Below are 15445 nucleotides of genomic sequence, written 5' to 3'. Positions count from 1 at the left end.
GACTGACTGACTGACTGACTGACTGACTGACTGACTGACTGACTGACTGACTGACTGACTGACTGAATGACTGACTGACTGACTGACTGACTGAATGAATGAATGAACGAACGAACGAACAAACGAATGAATGAATGCATGAATGAATGCATGAATGAATAGATGAATGAATTTATAAACAAAAATAATCATCTAAATAGTATGACTAAGAAAAGGAATGAAAGAATGATTGACAAATCACGGTTAAAAAATGATCGAAGGACAGCGTAGAAGCGTAGAAATCAAACTAACCACATGTAATAATGGCTCACAATGTCGTTTCCACAGAAAAGTTATTATTTTTATAATTATTATTCATGTGTGTGTTTGTGTGTTTGTGTGTGTGTGTGTGTGTGTGTGTGTGTGTGTGTGTGTGTGTGTGTGTGTGTGTGTGGATAAACACTTCTTTGTATTAAGATCATTAAACGTTTGTAATATGTTAGTAATATTACTTTGCTTTAAGTAATGTTTAATTTGTGACATTTAGTTTGGGAAAATTAATTTGGGATATCTAGTTAGTAATTTAGTAAAATGTTAGTATTATTTATTTTATCATGGTTAATTTGTTAATATGATTAATATTGTCTATTTTCTAGATTCTCTATTGGCTATATAAGTAAATTTTGATCTAATGAATTTCATAAGGTCAGCCATTCCTTTCGTAAAATTAATTTTTAATTTGTTTTAATTTAATAAATAAGAAACTATATTACTTTAATAAAATTAATGATTTTTAAAGTGTTTTATTGATTAATAATATTACATTGAATTTATTAGTTGAAAAAAATTTCCAGTGCGAAGCTATTGTTGCTTTGATACGCTTGACACATTGATACCCTTGATACATTGGTACCCTTGATACATTGATACCATAAATATCCTTTGATACGTTTTCTGATTCAACAATCTGAAACATATCCGTTAATTGTTGTTTTAATACTTTTTGGGTTAAACCGTTTAGAAATGGATAGACGTTTATCTAGAGAGAGTTTTTTAGTTTCAAACAACAACTACAACAACAACAACGATATTAACAACGACGATGACAACACAGTCGACACAAAAACATTCGCTCCAAATATCCGATTCCCAATCTCGTATCGTATACATCACGGCTCTGTTCACCAACCCGTACCTCAGTATGAAGTTACGGAAATTAAAAAACTTCTTAACACGGGTGACTATTACGAGAGGGATGATTTGATTTCAACAGAGAAATATATAAATCCTAAAATATATCCTATCGAGTCTAAGGAGTTTTCAGCGGCTATAAAGATGAAAAGTAAGAGATTCAATAATAATCTGGATGGAAATGACTTGATTACATTTCACAGGAATCGTCTCATTGATGCTAAGAGTGAAGATAATTTCGACAAAACACAAACCAGTAGACAAAAAATTTTGCAAAACAATTGCGATGACGAGAGGATATCAGTTCCAGATTACAAAAATTTGGTTGGATATATATGCCACACGCCTACTGGACAACCACCTCCACTAAATCTTCCAACTGGTGAACCTGAAAAGTCAAAGCAAAAAATCATCTACAGCGATCTAACTGCATCTAACTCTTCTAGTAATTCAACAAAAATGATAGTTATGCTAACTGACGACGAAGATGATGGTGAAAATGATGAAGATGATGATGGAGATGATGAAGATGATGATGAAAATGACGACCTATACAAGATTTCTTTCAATGTTAAACATTTCCTCAGAAAACACAACAATTCACCAGTCGGTACTTATGACGAAGAGATATTATCAATCCAGAATCACATCGGAACAGAGAAATATGTATGTCAGACGCCGAAAAAACAACCAACCTCGCCTAATCACTCCACAACTAGTTCATCAAAGCCGGAAATAATTCACAAAACTCTATCCCAGTTGTTAAATGATTCGGACAAGGAAATGTATAATTGTGCAATTTTTGAAAAAATAGATCATTTTAATTTCTAGATTAATAATAAAAATCATAAGACTATGAATAATATTGTAAATAATAGTAATAAAATAAATAACATTAATATTAGTAACGATAATATAGATAGAGGTACTAATGGTGGGGCTAGTCTCAGAAAAATAAATGCCCCTTGCCATGAGGGTAGCACTCCGGCAAGACCAAGACCCCCACATCACAACGACAATGTTGAGAAATTTTACAACAAAAGTGCTAGCAACAATCCAGTTCAGCCTACTTTCTCACGTTCTCTAGTTGCCATTCCTTCTCTTCTTACAAATCTTCAGACAAACGCTACAGAAATAAGCGCAACTATTTTCCAACATGCTGATGTACTAAAACATCAAAAAGTAAGAAACCCTGAAATTCCTCCAAGGAGAATAAAAAAACCAGGCGTATGTTACTCTCAGCTAAAATATAACCCACCCAAACACCCAACAAAATTTGGCGTGGGCTATTTTCAACAGCAGAATAGTCCCCCCGAACCCCGGCTAATGTATGAACAACATGCCCCTTTAAGCCGTCCCTGTAGCTCGTCGCCAGATTACGTTAATTTAAAAGATTTGTATGAATTGAAGACCTACCCAAAAGCACCACGTTTTAGAATTTCCCCGTATTTTTTAACTTTTTCCAAGAATGATTCCAAAAATGGCGAAAATATAAAGCTTAACTGTAATAACGAAATGATGGGTAGTCCATTGACTTACCCAGCTGAGTCAGTGAATGACTGTTACACTAAAATGCCCATGCCAATAGAAGTTCCAATTCTTCCAGATCTCCAATCAGGAAATTTTTACTTGAATCCTGTAATGTCGGTAGTGAAACAGGAAAATGTGAAATGTAATGAAGCGCCAAAAAAGGAATGTAGCAATCAGCTCATCTCCCCGCCGTCTGTCCCGCCAAGAACTTTTTCAAAAAATGGCGGGAAATTTTTTGGAAAAATTATTTTTCATTTCCAAACAACAACGTTAGCGACAACAACAACAGCAGCAGCAACAACAACGACAACAACAACAACAACAACAACAAAGTAAAGAGCAACAACAGCAACAAGGTTATAAACTAGGATAATCACAAAAGTTACTGCATGCAACCTGGAGGTGATTTTAAATTGTTAAATAAATTCTTTGAGCCAGTTTTCATTAGCCTTCCACCTATTCTAACACGGAGAGTTAGAGCGGGAGATAATGATGGCGAAGAAGACGATGACGATGAAAATAAATAAAATATAAAATTTAAGTGTATATTTATTTATTTTATGAAAATTTGAAATATTTTACAATTTTAACTTTAAGTTTTACGCTTAGTTAAGACCTGATCATGTCATTTTTTGTGGTTTTATTCTTGCTTTTATATTTAAGTTCTTGATTTATGAATCATTTTTTGTCAAATAAAAGTGGATAATTTACCACATTTCATCACTTCTCAATCATCTTTATTATCATTGAAAGAAGATTTTCTTTAATAAAAAGGATATAGTAACTACTTATATTTATTAATTAACGTATAATTTGTGAATTAATTATAATTAATTATGTTAATTAAATTTGCGGAATTTAAAACAAATTGATTGGCCAGTTGCGAAATAACGATTCTTCCGTTGTTTTCTCCTTCATCTGTTGACCCATCTGTCATAAAACCACTGGAAACAAACATATTCCATCTTAAAATTGTTGGTGAGGCTTATGATGAAATTTAGTGTCTTAGATGTTAAATGCACTGATTCCATACTGATTCACATGTGCTGAAAATTGAACTATAGCCAATTTCAATTACAAACAATTACGTAGTTCATTCTTTCTCCCAAAAAATTTAATCAATCAATCAATCAATCAACCAATCAATCAATTAATAACGATATTAAATAACAAATTATTATCTTATTAACTATTATATTTCAATTAATCATGGCCAATTTCACTAACGTAAATATGGGGCCCTTGGAGAGCCAGGGCCAATCATTGGCACCTTTCGTGGAGTGTACCTAGATGGGCCCCTATCTATCACCATCCGTTTATTATCATTGTAATTATTATTATTATCATTATTACCATTATTAATATTAGTAGTTTTTCTGTAACTTGTATTGACTGTTTTGTTGTTGTTGGTGTGGTTTCTAATACTATTGTTATTATTATTATTATTATTATACTTTGTAGTAGTATTAGTAGTATTAGTGGCAGTAGTAGTGGCAGTAGTAGTGGTAGCAGCAGTAGTAGTATTTGTACTATACTCGTTACTGTTGTTTATATTACTGTTTAATTGCGTCGGAAATTTGTTGAGGTAGACAATGGCTATATTAGGATTATTATTATTATTGTTATTATTATTATTGTTGTTGTTATTGTTATTATTATTATTATTGCTCAACCGGTTTGTTTGTCTTCTGTTGAACTGGTCGGCTGGTTTGTATTTGCAAAAAAAAATTTTTTTTTAGAGTCGATATAATAATAATAATAATGATAATTGATTGCAATAATAATATAATAATACTAATTATGAGAAATTAAATTATTAATTAAATGATATAATAATCACCATAATCTACGAAGCTCATCAAAAATTAAAAAGAGTACAACCAGATAGAGTTAGTTTTAAAATTAATTCAAATGACATTTCTGTCACAATATAAGGAATATGTTGATGATATTGCTGAGTTAATGAGACTGTTACAGAATTTATCACACCACAGAATATCGACGAGCGATAAATTAAAAAATTTAAATAAACCTAATGGAGATATTTCGAAAGTATTAATTATTAATTTAGAATGTTTAAAATTGTCTAACAGATTATCGTGAAGATGATGAGAATATTTTGCCAACTTATAGTCTTTTGATTTTAAGAAGTTTGTTTCATCATAATAATGATAATTATATTAATAATAATAACGGTCACACTAGCAACAAAAACAATAATAATTATAATAATATAAATAAATAATTATAACGAACTAACCAAAATTATTATTATTATTTTTAAGAACCATATGTTGCGAGTTCACAATCTCCATGATTACACCATTAGCCGTGGGCATGTTAGATTCGGGCCTCGTTAATCTGCTGCTCCTTAGGGCAGTTGCCTCTTTCAGATTGTCCGGATCTACAAATACCTGATTGTCTTGTGGGTTTTGAAGTGAAATTTTGCGTGATTTTATTTTGGGAATTATATAAAGAAGTAATTAAATATATAAAAAAAATTGAAATAGCTATGAAATGATATGACGTTTGAAGTGCCGTGACCCGTGAGAAAGAAATCTAAATTGTAAACGTCTACGTCTCGATTTAATAACGATATTAGGTATCTCGTCTCGTTATTCATACGATACAACTATAAAAAAAACTCCTGTGCTAAAATACATTAAACTAGGAAATTATACGAAATGAAATAAGTTAATTAAAATTTTGTAATTTAGACTACGAAACAAAAATTTTTGCTATATTTGGCGGCTTATTGCATCGTCTGGTCGAAATTCAATATCGAAATTCCGATGTCGTATCGAATCGTATCGTTCCGAAATAATAACGAGACGCAAATTTTGACTAAATTCAGACAGAAACAAAAACCCAACTAACCGTATTCGCGTTTAGACCTGACACTAACCACAGAAGCACTATCTCCATCGATAAATCTGGTAGACCCCCTACTGCCCCCACGCTCCCCAACGCGTCCACTCTCCTTTCCACTCACACTGCCCTCCTCGTACATCCACCCGACAGACGGAAGTACATACCTTCGCGCCAAATTTTTGTCGCCATTTTCTATGAAACATTTAAGATTATATAACTCGAATAGTTTCGGTCCGAATAAAGTTATCAGTATGAAAAATGCTGTGATGAGGAGGCCAAAAGCGAAACCGGAAGTTTCGTACGTTTCCGGTGGGTTTCCCGCTGCTCCGATTATCGTCCACATTATCCAGATGGCGATAGTCCCGAAACAGGAAATGGCGAGTGGAATGTTGTCGGCGCTCTTTGATTGGTTGTATCTGTTTTGGATGTTTTCAGGTGATAATTAATTTTTTTTTGTTTCAAATTTAAAATTTCTTTGCTAGTTCGCTGCTGAAATTTATTCCAGTTTTGTATTAACGTTTCATTCACTGATGAACTACTATCTGAAAACTGGAAACACACACACACACACACACACACACGTGTCAATTACAAACACACATGTACCGTACACGCAAACATGCAGTCTCACATACTCATACATACATACATACAAGCACACATTTTTAGCCCATATAAACCCACACATATATGTTCATACGTACCCCACACACTCACACACACGCATACACACACACACACACGCACACACACTAACACACACACACACACACACACACATTTCCAACTCAACCTTCCTAACTTGAATGATAGAGCCACTAAAACAGAGCACAGCCCAATAAGCAGCATAACATAAACGAGCGACTTTATGTGGGAATCGAACCCGGGCTCGCAGTACTGAGGATAGAACATCTTACCACCGTCGTCGCTACCACCTGCTCTACTCCTCAACACGTTGCCATAGTGATCCACCGTGATGTAATGGGGAACGGCATAGTAATACCCGACACTCGGCGGTATCGCTATCAGCCACTGAATATCGATGATGACTTGGATGGAGAGAGATAGTGAGTAAATGAGGATTTGGAGGGAGATATGCATGCGATCTGGTAGGAGGATGATGAGGATTTTGACCAGGATAGCTGCGAACATTCCCGCGTAGCACGGTCCAATGCAAAACCTTCACAAATTTTACATGTAACTGTTTTTCACATTCTACATAACTTGCTAGAAAAGAGTGGAAAATCGAAACAACTTTGACGGGGGGGGGGACAAAAATTCTCACGGGGGGCCAAATTTTTACAAGTGGGGGGGGACAAAAATTATTTGTGGTAGTGTGGCTGGCGACAAAAAACTAAAAAACTAAACTTCTCACAGCGGGTGAGACCATACCCCCTCAGTCCACCCCCTTAGATCCGCCACTGGTAGAGAGCAAACGTAGATAATGATGAAAATCATTTTAAAATGTCAATTACATTGAAATAATATTAAATAAATAAAGTAATAATAACAATTCTTCTTACTATTTTTATTATGAATTTTAAAATTGTAACAAAATTCCTCACCTAATAATACCGCAAACTTGAAGTGAAGGCTTGATCAGAAAGGCAAACATGAGAACAAAGCTACAAAAAATGGCATACAGCAGAAGACATCCCATCAAAAGGACCGACCATTTCCGGATTTTAGACTCTTTCCGAATTTTAACGATTAGGAAGATGATGAAGACGACGACGAGGATGATCCCAAAGATGGCGATGGTTAAAAGTGCAACTAGCCAGCCCGCTGTGTTGTAGATGCTGGCGTTGTTCGGGTAGTCAGTGTATGTGTTGTTGTTTTTGTTGTTGTTGTCCATAACATCCATAACATCGTTTGATGAGGACAATTTCGTTTAAGATTATCTTCTTGTTGTCTTGTTGCTCATGACGTTAATCCTGTTGTTGTAGTTGTTGTTTATGTGGTTCATATTGTTGTTGCATTGTTAAGATTGTACGTGTAACAATGTGTGACGTTCTGTGTGCAATCAATCTCAAAACTTTATTGTCAAACGAATACTGACACAATGTTTTTTCCATAGCAAATTCATTAACTACTTGCAAAAAGATTCATTAAGTTTAACAATTTCCATTTAAAAAACCAACCAAACTAACAAAGACAACAACAACAACTACTACTACATTGAGACAACAACAACTACGTTGAGACAAAGACATCACAGACAGTACAAAGCAGTATCCACACAGATTTACGTAACATTAACAAATGTTAACAACAGAAACAACAGCACAACATAATATAACATCAATATATGACATCAATATATTACAATACAATACAAATCGAAGTATATATAACGCTTCGCAACGCTGTGCTTGTTATGCCGAGTTAGACAATTTTAATTGTAAAACATATGAACATACATTTCTAATTTTCTTTCTCTCTCTCTTTCTATCACGCTTTCTCTCTCTCTCTTTCTTTTCTTTATTTATTTCCTAATCTTTCTACCTTTTTGACTATTCGTTGTTTTTTGAACTGCACTTTCCCTTTCTGTCAATCTTCTTTTTACTTTTCAATTCAATCCCCGCACTTTTTCGGTTTCACTCTTTTACTTTATAATTTTTATCTCGTTCTTTTCTTTCTATTTTTCTCTTTCTCTCTCTCACTTCCTCTCATTCTATTTCTCTATCTTTCTCTATATTCTATATCTCTTTATCTCCACCATAATTTCCATTTGTGCTTTTTTTTTCTCTCTCTCTCTCTCTTTCACACTCTCTTTGAATTTCTGTCTTTGACTCTCTCCCTTTCTCTCTCTTTGTCTCTCTATCTCCTTCTCTCTATTATATTCATAATAATCACCATTCATTGCGTTGTGTGTGTAAATATTGAAAGAATTTGACGTCGCTGTAAAGCCAAGCGGTGTTCACGAAGTCAAATTCTTATATTACAATGCCCGCTTCATTATTTACTACTGCTATTAATCCTTTTCTTTTTCTTCTTCTTCTTCATCTTCTTCTGCTTCTTCTGCTTCTTCTTCTTTTCCTTCTTCATCATCATCATCATCTTCTTTTTCTTCTTCTTCATCTTTTTTTCTTCTTCTTTTTCTTCAATTCTGCTATTATTATTTGTTTAATCGTTGATGTATGTTTGTTTGTTAAGTATATAATTCATCTATCGTAAACGCTAGGCCACCCTTGGTTTCTTTGTTTTATTTCGGTGAAGTATACTACTGCTACAACTACCGCTACTACTTCTTCTGTTACTACTACTGCTACTACTACTACTAGAACTACTACTATTACTACTGCTGCGGCTTCAGCTACTACTTCTTTTGCTACTACTACTACTACTGCTACTTGTTCTACTACAAATTTTTCTATTACTACAATTCTGCTATTATTGTTACAACTGTAATGTATATTATATAGTGATATACACACACACGAACGCAAAAACACACACACGCGTACAATATATACATATATATATACATATATATATAGTATATATATAATATATATGTAGTAATTTTATTATATAATTATTACAAAGTAGTAATGAATCCTATGAAATAAAGGTAAAAATTTTGATTGACATTTGCACCGAAAATTGCGTGTAAGATAGGATTGTTATCTAACTACTATTTACTCGCTACACATTTTACACATAATAAGGTCACACACACGAACACACAAACACACACACACGCAGGCACACAAACGCAAGCACACACACAAGTACAAACAAAAACAACACACATACAAATGCAAACATATACACATAACACATAGAGATTACTATTGCTTGCGCTACTATATTTACTACTACTATAACTACTATTATTACTACTACTACTACTACTTTACTTATACTATCATCATCATCGTCGTCGTCGTCATCATCATACTTACTTTGTTTCCTATACTCATGTGACATTGTCTGCAAGATTGTGCGGAAGTATTATGCAAAATAATTATAGTTATAAAAATAATTATTATAACTATAATTATAACAACAGCAACAACGACAATAACAACAAAAATATTATTAATAATTCTTCTTCTTCCTGTAATTACTATTATTCTTCCTCTGATAATTATTATTCTTCCTGTAGTTATTATTATTCCTTCTCTGATTATTATTATTCCTTTAACTATTATTATTATTCTTCTAATTATTATTATTATTCTTATGGATTACCTAACGAATGCTAAACCACATTTTTTGTATGAAATTATTTTTATTTATAAAAATAGATTGATATCTGGCAGAACGCAACAGTTCATTCAAATGTGAGTTTTTCAATTGTTTTCATTCATTCATTCACCAACCATTCATTCATTCATTAACCATTCATTCATTCACCAACCATTCATTCATTTACCAACCATTCATTCATTCACCAACCATTCATTCATTCATTCATTAGCAATTCATTCATTCATCAACCATTCAATCATTCTTTTCTTCTATTTTTCATTCATTCACTCCATTCATACATACATTTTTCGTAATCGTTAATCCTTTGTCATATTTTTTATTCGTTCATTCATTACTTCGTTCACTCATTCATTCACTCATTGAATTTTCTCTCAGCACGACTTTTCAACGTCAAATTAAACTTAACAACGTGCTGTGTGTGCAATCATGATTGTTATGTTATTATTACAATTGTTGGGAATAATTATAACAATAATAATAATATAATAATTATTATTTATTATTTCTTAATTCTTATTAATTCACAAGCACACACACACACACGACAAAAAACTTTTTTCCAAGTTTATTTATTTATTTATTTGTATAAAAAATCACGGAAAATTAGAACGACATAAAATTAAATGAAACACATTAACAGTTCATGATGACGTAATCAATCACGTGATCAATGAGTTGAGAAGATCATTTTCATCATCGTCATCACCTCTCAGTACAAATCATCATAGTGACGTCATTATTATAATCGTCAGGCTTTTTAAATGTGTTAAAAATAACCATAATAACAACCGTCATCCAGAAAATTATGTTCATCATCATCATCACTAACCACGTCACAGTATGACGTCACACCACCATGATTATCCTGTTACAGTAAAGCATCAACGTCACATTACCATAATAGCGCCACAACACGTCATCATCATCATCATCACGCCACCATCATCATCATCATGACATCGTCAAGCCTTCTCCTTTGCTTGCTCTTCCTTCATTCTGGCCTTCTTCTCCTTCTTCCTCTCCTCGTCCAGCTTGTCGATGTCGACGTCCGGGAGGAGGTCAGTGACCACACCGTAGCCCAGGGTCGAACCTCCATCCCTCATCGTGAAGCGCAGACCTTTCTCTAAGACCTAAGATGAAGATGACGACGTTGATGAAGATAACGATAAAGATGCTGAAGAAGATGATGATGATGAAGATGATGAGGAATACGAAGTGACAACGACGAGAAAAATGACATCACCGAACAACCACAATCAACCAACCAACCACCAATCGACTTATCTAGCATAGAAACACCAGCCAATCACAACCAACCATTTGTTTCCTGATGTGGAATTTGACAGGGGCATCTTCTCCGGGCATGACCATCTCCTTGCCCTCGGGGAGTTCCATGAGAATGGGGGCGTCCCAGGTCTTGCAGTACATCTGGGCCTGGAAGTTGCTCATGAAGGCCTTGTTTTTCCCGCCTTCCTCTTTCGAAAGGAAGTACACCTTGGAAGCATTCACGTGATTGCGTAGTGATGATACTGATGGCTATGGGATGATCTGATTATATGATAATGATGCCAAGAATTTCAAAAATCGCCCGATAAAACATTAAATTATGCAAATTTATCATTTGTGTGCCAACTCTAGCCAATAGTAACTCACCCAACTCACTTAATCAGCCAATAACAATCCACCGGCTTAAATTATGTTAACCAATCCCACTCAGCCAATACTGACCTGTGCTCCAAAATGGTTGTGCATGGTGATGGTCCCGGGCTTAGCCAGTACCTGCCCTCTCCTCAGTTCGTCCCTCTTCAGTCCCCTTAACAAGGCACCCATCTGGTCTCCAGCCTCTGCCCTGTCCAGTGTTTGATGGAACATTTCGACACCTGTGTGTGTGTGTGTGTGTGTGTGTGTGTGTGTGTGTGTGTGGTTTTTGTGTGTGTTTGTAGTTTTGTCAAGTTTGATTGACTGTAGTTATTGCAGAAGTACTAATTAAATTATGCACTCTACGTTGAATTAATTGCTGTAACAGACATACAAGCAGACAGACACAGACATACACACACACAGACAGACAGACCAGTGATGGTACTCTTCAGCTGCTTGCCATGTCCCATGATGACGGCTTCGTCACCCTTCTTGATGACTCCCCTCTCCAACTTTCCTGTCACCACAGTACCCCTACCTGTGATTGGTCGGTTGGATGATTGATTGATTGGATGGTTGGTTGATTGGATGGTTGGTTGATTAACTGGTTGATAAATGATGAGTTGGTCAATGAAAAAAAATTAAATAGATAAACGAATTTTAATTTAAAACATGCAGTCTTAAAAATTTCAGCAAATCTGAAGAAAGGTTAACACACACACACACACACACCGCACACACACAACAACAACAACACAACACAAACAAACAAACAATGGCAAAACTAACCAGCAATGGTGAAGACCTGTTCGATAGGCATGTAGAACGGTTTATCTAGCTCCCTGGTCGGCTGGGGTATGTACGAGTCGACGGCGTCCAATAACTTCTTGATGGAGTCTTTCCCTATGTCTGGCTGCTTGTTCTGTAGGGAAGTGTTTGCAGGTGTTGGAGATGTTTTAATGTAACAAAAAATATTTCAATGATCAATCATTCAATCAACCAACCAGGTATCCAACAACCAACCAAATAATCAGCACACACACATACACACACTAAACACACACACACACACACACACACTAAACACACACACACACTAAACACACACACACACACACACTAAACACACACACACAGGCAAGAAGCACACAGACCTCAAGAGCGCATAGAGCAGATCCAATAATGACGGGCGTTTCTGTCGAATCATAACCAAACTCACTCAGTAACTCCCTCACTTCTATTTCAACCTGAATGAAGAAAAAACATTATGGTAAATACATTTATTTGGAGAATTCAATCAATCAATCAATCAGTCAGTCAATCAATCAGTCAGTCAATCAATCAGTCAGTCAGTCAGTCAATTAATCAACTAACCAGTTCCAGCATCTCCTTATCAGCCACATCAGCTTTGTTAACGAAGACCACTAATTTCTCAATTCCAATCTAAAATTGGTTGGTTGGTTGGATGATGATGACGACGACGATTAGCTTTTAACACATAGGATCAAATAATCATCAAATAATCCATCCATTCGTTCAATAAATTAATTTTTCAATAGTCATTCATCCAGCAATTCATTTATCCATACACCCATCCAATCATTCATTAGTTCATTCATTCAATCAACCAATCACCTGCTTAGCAAGAAGTAGATGTTCTCGGGTTTGGGGCATTGTACCGTCGGTCGCCGCAACTACTAAGATGGCTCCATCCATCTGGGCAGTCCCTGTTATCATGTTCTGCAATATTATTGGTTGGGTGATTTGATTTATTTAGTTGGTTAATTTTGATTGGTCAGTAAATTTGATTGGTTGGTCATTTGATTAGTAAAATGATATGACTGGTTAATTGAATTAGTTAACAGCTGACACATATTGCTTGATTGATTGGCAGTATTGGGGCGGAGTTAATTATGTATTTCAACTCATAATTAAACAATGAAACCGAAAAAACACAATGATGCCAACCTTTATGTAATCAGCATGCCCCGGACAGTCTACGTGTCCATAATGTCTTTTGTCAGTTGAGTACTCGACGGTTGTCGCATTGATGGTGATGCCTCGAGCCCGCTCCTCTGGGGCCCGATCTATCTCAGCGTATGCTTTGAATTCGGCTTTTTTCTCGTCTGCTAGAACTGTCAACATAAGGAAAATTGTACTTCATTTGTTTGTTCTTATTTCAATTTAATTAAAAAAAGTGGAAATGATTGATAAATAAAAATAACACAAATAATATTACAATAATTTTATAATAGAAAATAATAACATATGATGATAATAATAATAATAATTAGTGGGCGTGGCCACCTTTTGTGATGGCAGCAGTCAGTGTAGTTTTTCCATGGTCAACGTGTCCTATGGTACCAACGTTCAGGTGAGGTTTGTCCCGCACGTATGTCTTCTTGGCCGCTGCCACTGCATATCGACCGCACGTCTGTGAGATGTGTCGAAGGTTTGTCTAGAGAGGGAGAAGATTTTAAATTAATAGATAGTTAGGACAGATTTTTAAAAAGAGCTATGAATATTTATTTTCCCATGTATATACATAAATTTTAATATGAAATTTATCACTAAAAGTTTATAGTTTGTCTTCATTCGCTTTATTGCATAATAATTAATTAATTAAAACTTACTTTGTACAAGCGATTTGCATGTGACAGACTTGATGACAAAACTTTAAACAAAATTAAATAATTTATTCATTTAATTGTTTATTTAATATTTAAGGTATTTTTAAATTGAAAAACTAAACAAATTTGAATATTTAAATATTGAAAAGAGAAAAAGAAATAAATCTACATTCTAAATTATTTTTATTCAAAATTCTTAAATTAAGTAACATATACAATTGAAATTTGAATAAAAATTAAATACTGAAATCTCTGATCTCTTAATAATCTATGTTAAATTTAATAATTTAAATTTTTTTCAAGTTTATGACCAAAAAATGGCATAATGTGATCTGTGATGACAATTGCAAAAATTTTGAATGTCAATTTCTACGGTAAACGCGCGTCAAAATACACGAAAAAAATTTACAAATACGGCCGACAAAATATCTAATCATGAAATAACACTTTTAAATAATTATCGTCAGAATCAAACCTGTTTTAGGGCATAACCGGGTCAGATAAAGCAACGCACAGTTCGCCATCTTTAAATTTTGCAGAGCATGTGTTTATACGACCTTCATTTAAATTTTTTGAAGCGCTTAACTTCAAAGTAAAAAACATTTCAAATTAGGCGCATCAGCATGTTTTTAACAGCACGTTAAAAAAATCCACTTAAGGGCTGTTTTTGTGCTTTAGATATAAAAAATGTTATTTGTCGTTGGGATATTGCTATCTTAATATTAACTTCACTTTAAAAATTTATTAAATAAAATCAATGAAAATGGCAGTACAACTAAAATAAAATAATGAAATAAAATAAAATGTCAAATGCAATTTGTTCCCTTGCACTGGCTACCTATAAAGTATAGAATAATTTTTAAAATTTGCACGTTCATGTATAAGTCTCAATCTAAATTATTTCCTAAGTATTTATCAGATATATTAATTGAACCTAAACGCCCCGGTTTACGATCTTCTTCTTCTCGCTTTTTCTTAACTCGTGTTAAACACTCTTTAGCCAAATCTGCTTTTGCTTTTTCTGGTCCTCTCTACTTACTTCTCTGACTACTTCTCCATCACTTGCGAAGTTCAGAGCGGATCTCAAGACCCATCTGTTTTCAAAATTCATTGAGGAGCGCTGTTGAACATCGCGGAAATAGCGCTTTATAAGCTGATTGATTGATTGATTGATTGATTGATTGATTGATTGATTGATTGATTGATTGATTGATTGATTGATTGATTGATTGATTGATTGATTGATTGATTGATTGATTGATTGATTGATTGATTGATTGATTGATTGATTGATTGATTGATTGATTGATTGATTGATTGATTGATTGATTGATTGATTGATTGATTGATTGATTGATTGATTGATTGATTGATTGATTGATTGA

At 34.2% G+C, this 15445-nt stretch overlaps 3 protein-coding genes across 3 annotated transcripts; 1 reads left to right on the top strand and 2 right to left on the bottom strand.

Moving 5' to 3' along the window:
* Positions 1-1002: 1002 nt before the first annotated feature.
* On the top strand, positions 1003-3073 carry HELRODRAFT_183649 (hypothetical protein; the record flags this gene model as incomplete). The annotated part of the gene is made up of 3 exons (XM_009013241.1): positions 1003-1955; positions 2076-2969; positions 3034-3073. The coding sequence occupies 3 exons, from the start codon at positions 1003-1005 to the stop codon at positions 3071-3073; spliced, it is 1887 nt and encodes a 628-aa protein (XP_009011489.1).
* Positions 3074-3415: 342 nt separating this feature from the next.
* HELRODRAFT_194935 (hypothetical protein) lies at positions 3416-7435 on the bottom strand (the record flags this gene model as incomplete). The annotated part of the gene is made up of 6 exons (XM_009013240.1): positions 3416-3644; positions 3928-4404; positions 4961-5122; positions 5578-5987; positions 6374-6751; positions 7245-7435. 6 exons carry the CDS (start codon positions 7433-7435, stop codon positions 3634-3636), a joined length of 1629 nt encoding a protein of 542 aa, XP_009011488.1. The 3' UTR covers positions 3416-3633.
* Positions 7436-9788: 2353 nt separating this feature from the next.
* Positions 9789-14609, bottom strand: HELRODRAFT_186271 (hypothetical protein). Its single transcript, XM_009013239.1, has 14 exons — positions 14536-14609; positions 14064-14104; positions 13738-13888; positions 13399-13565; positions 13066-13170; positions 12805-12873; positions 12585-12677; positions 12220-12352; positions 11864-11968; positions 11518-11669; positions 11107-11283; positions 10358-10919; positions 9985-10332; positions 9789-9932 (listed from the first exon to the last, which is right to left on the bottom strand). Exons 1-12 carry the CDS (start codon positions 14582-14584, stop codon positions 10752-10754), a joined length of 1410 nt encoding a protein of 469 aa, XP_009011487.1. The 5' UTR covers positions 14585-14609; the 3' UTR covers positions 9789-9932; positions 9985-10332; positions 10358-10751.
* Between the last annotated feature and the right edge of the window lie 836 nt (positions 14610-15445).

The sequence above is a fragment of the Helobdella robusta genome, assembly GCF_000326865.2.
Source record: "Helobdella robusta unplaced genomic scaffold HELROscaffold_113, whole genome shotgun sequence".
Lineage (NCBI taxonomy): Eukaryota > Metazoa > Annelida > Clitellata > Rhynchobdellida > Glossiphoniidae > Helobdella > Helobdella robusta.
The sequence above is the reverse complement of the archived record's forward strand: the minus strand, read 5'-3'. Positions and strand labels throughout refer to the sequence as shown.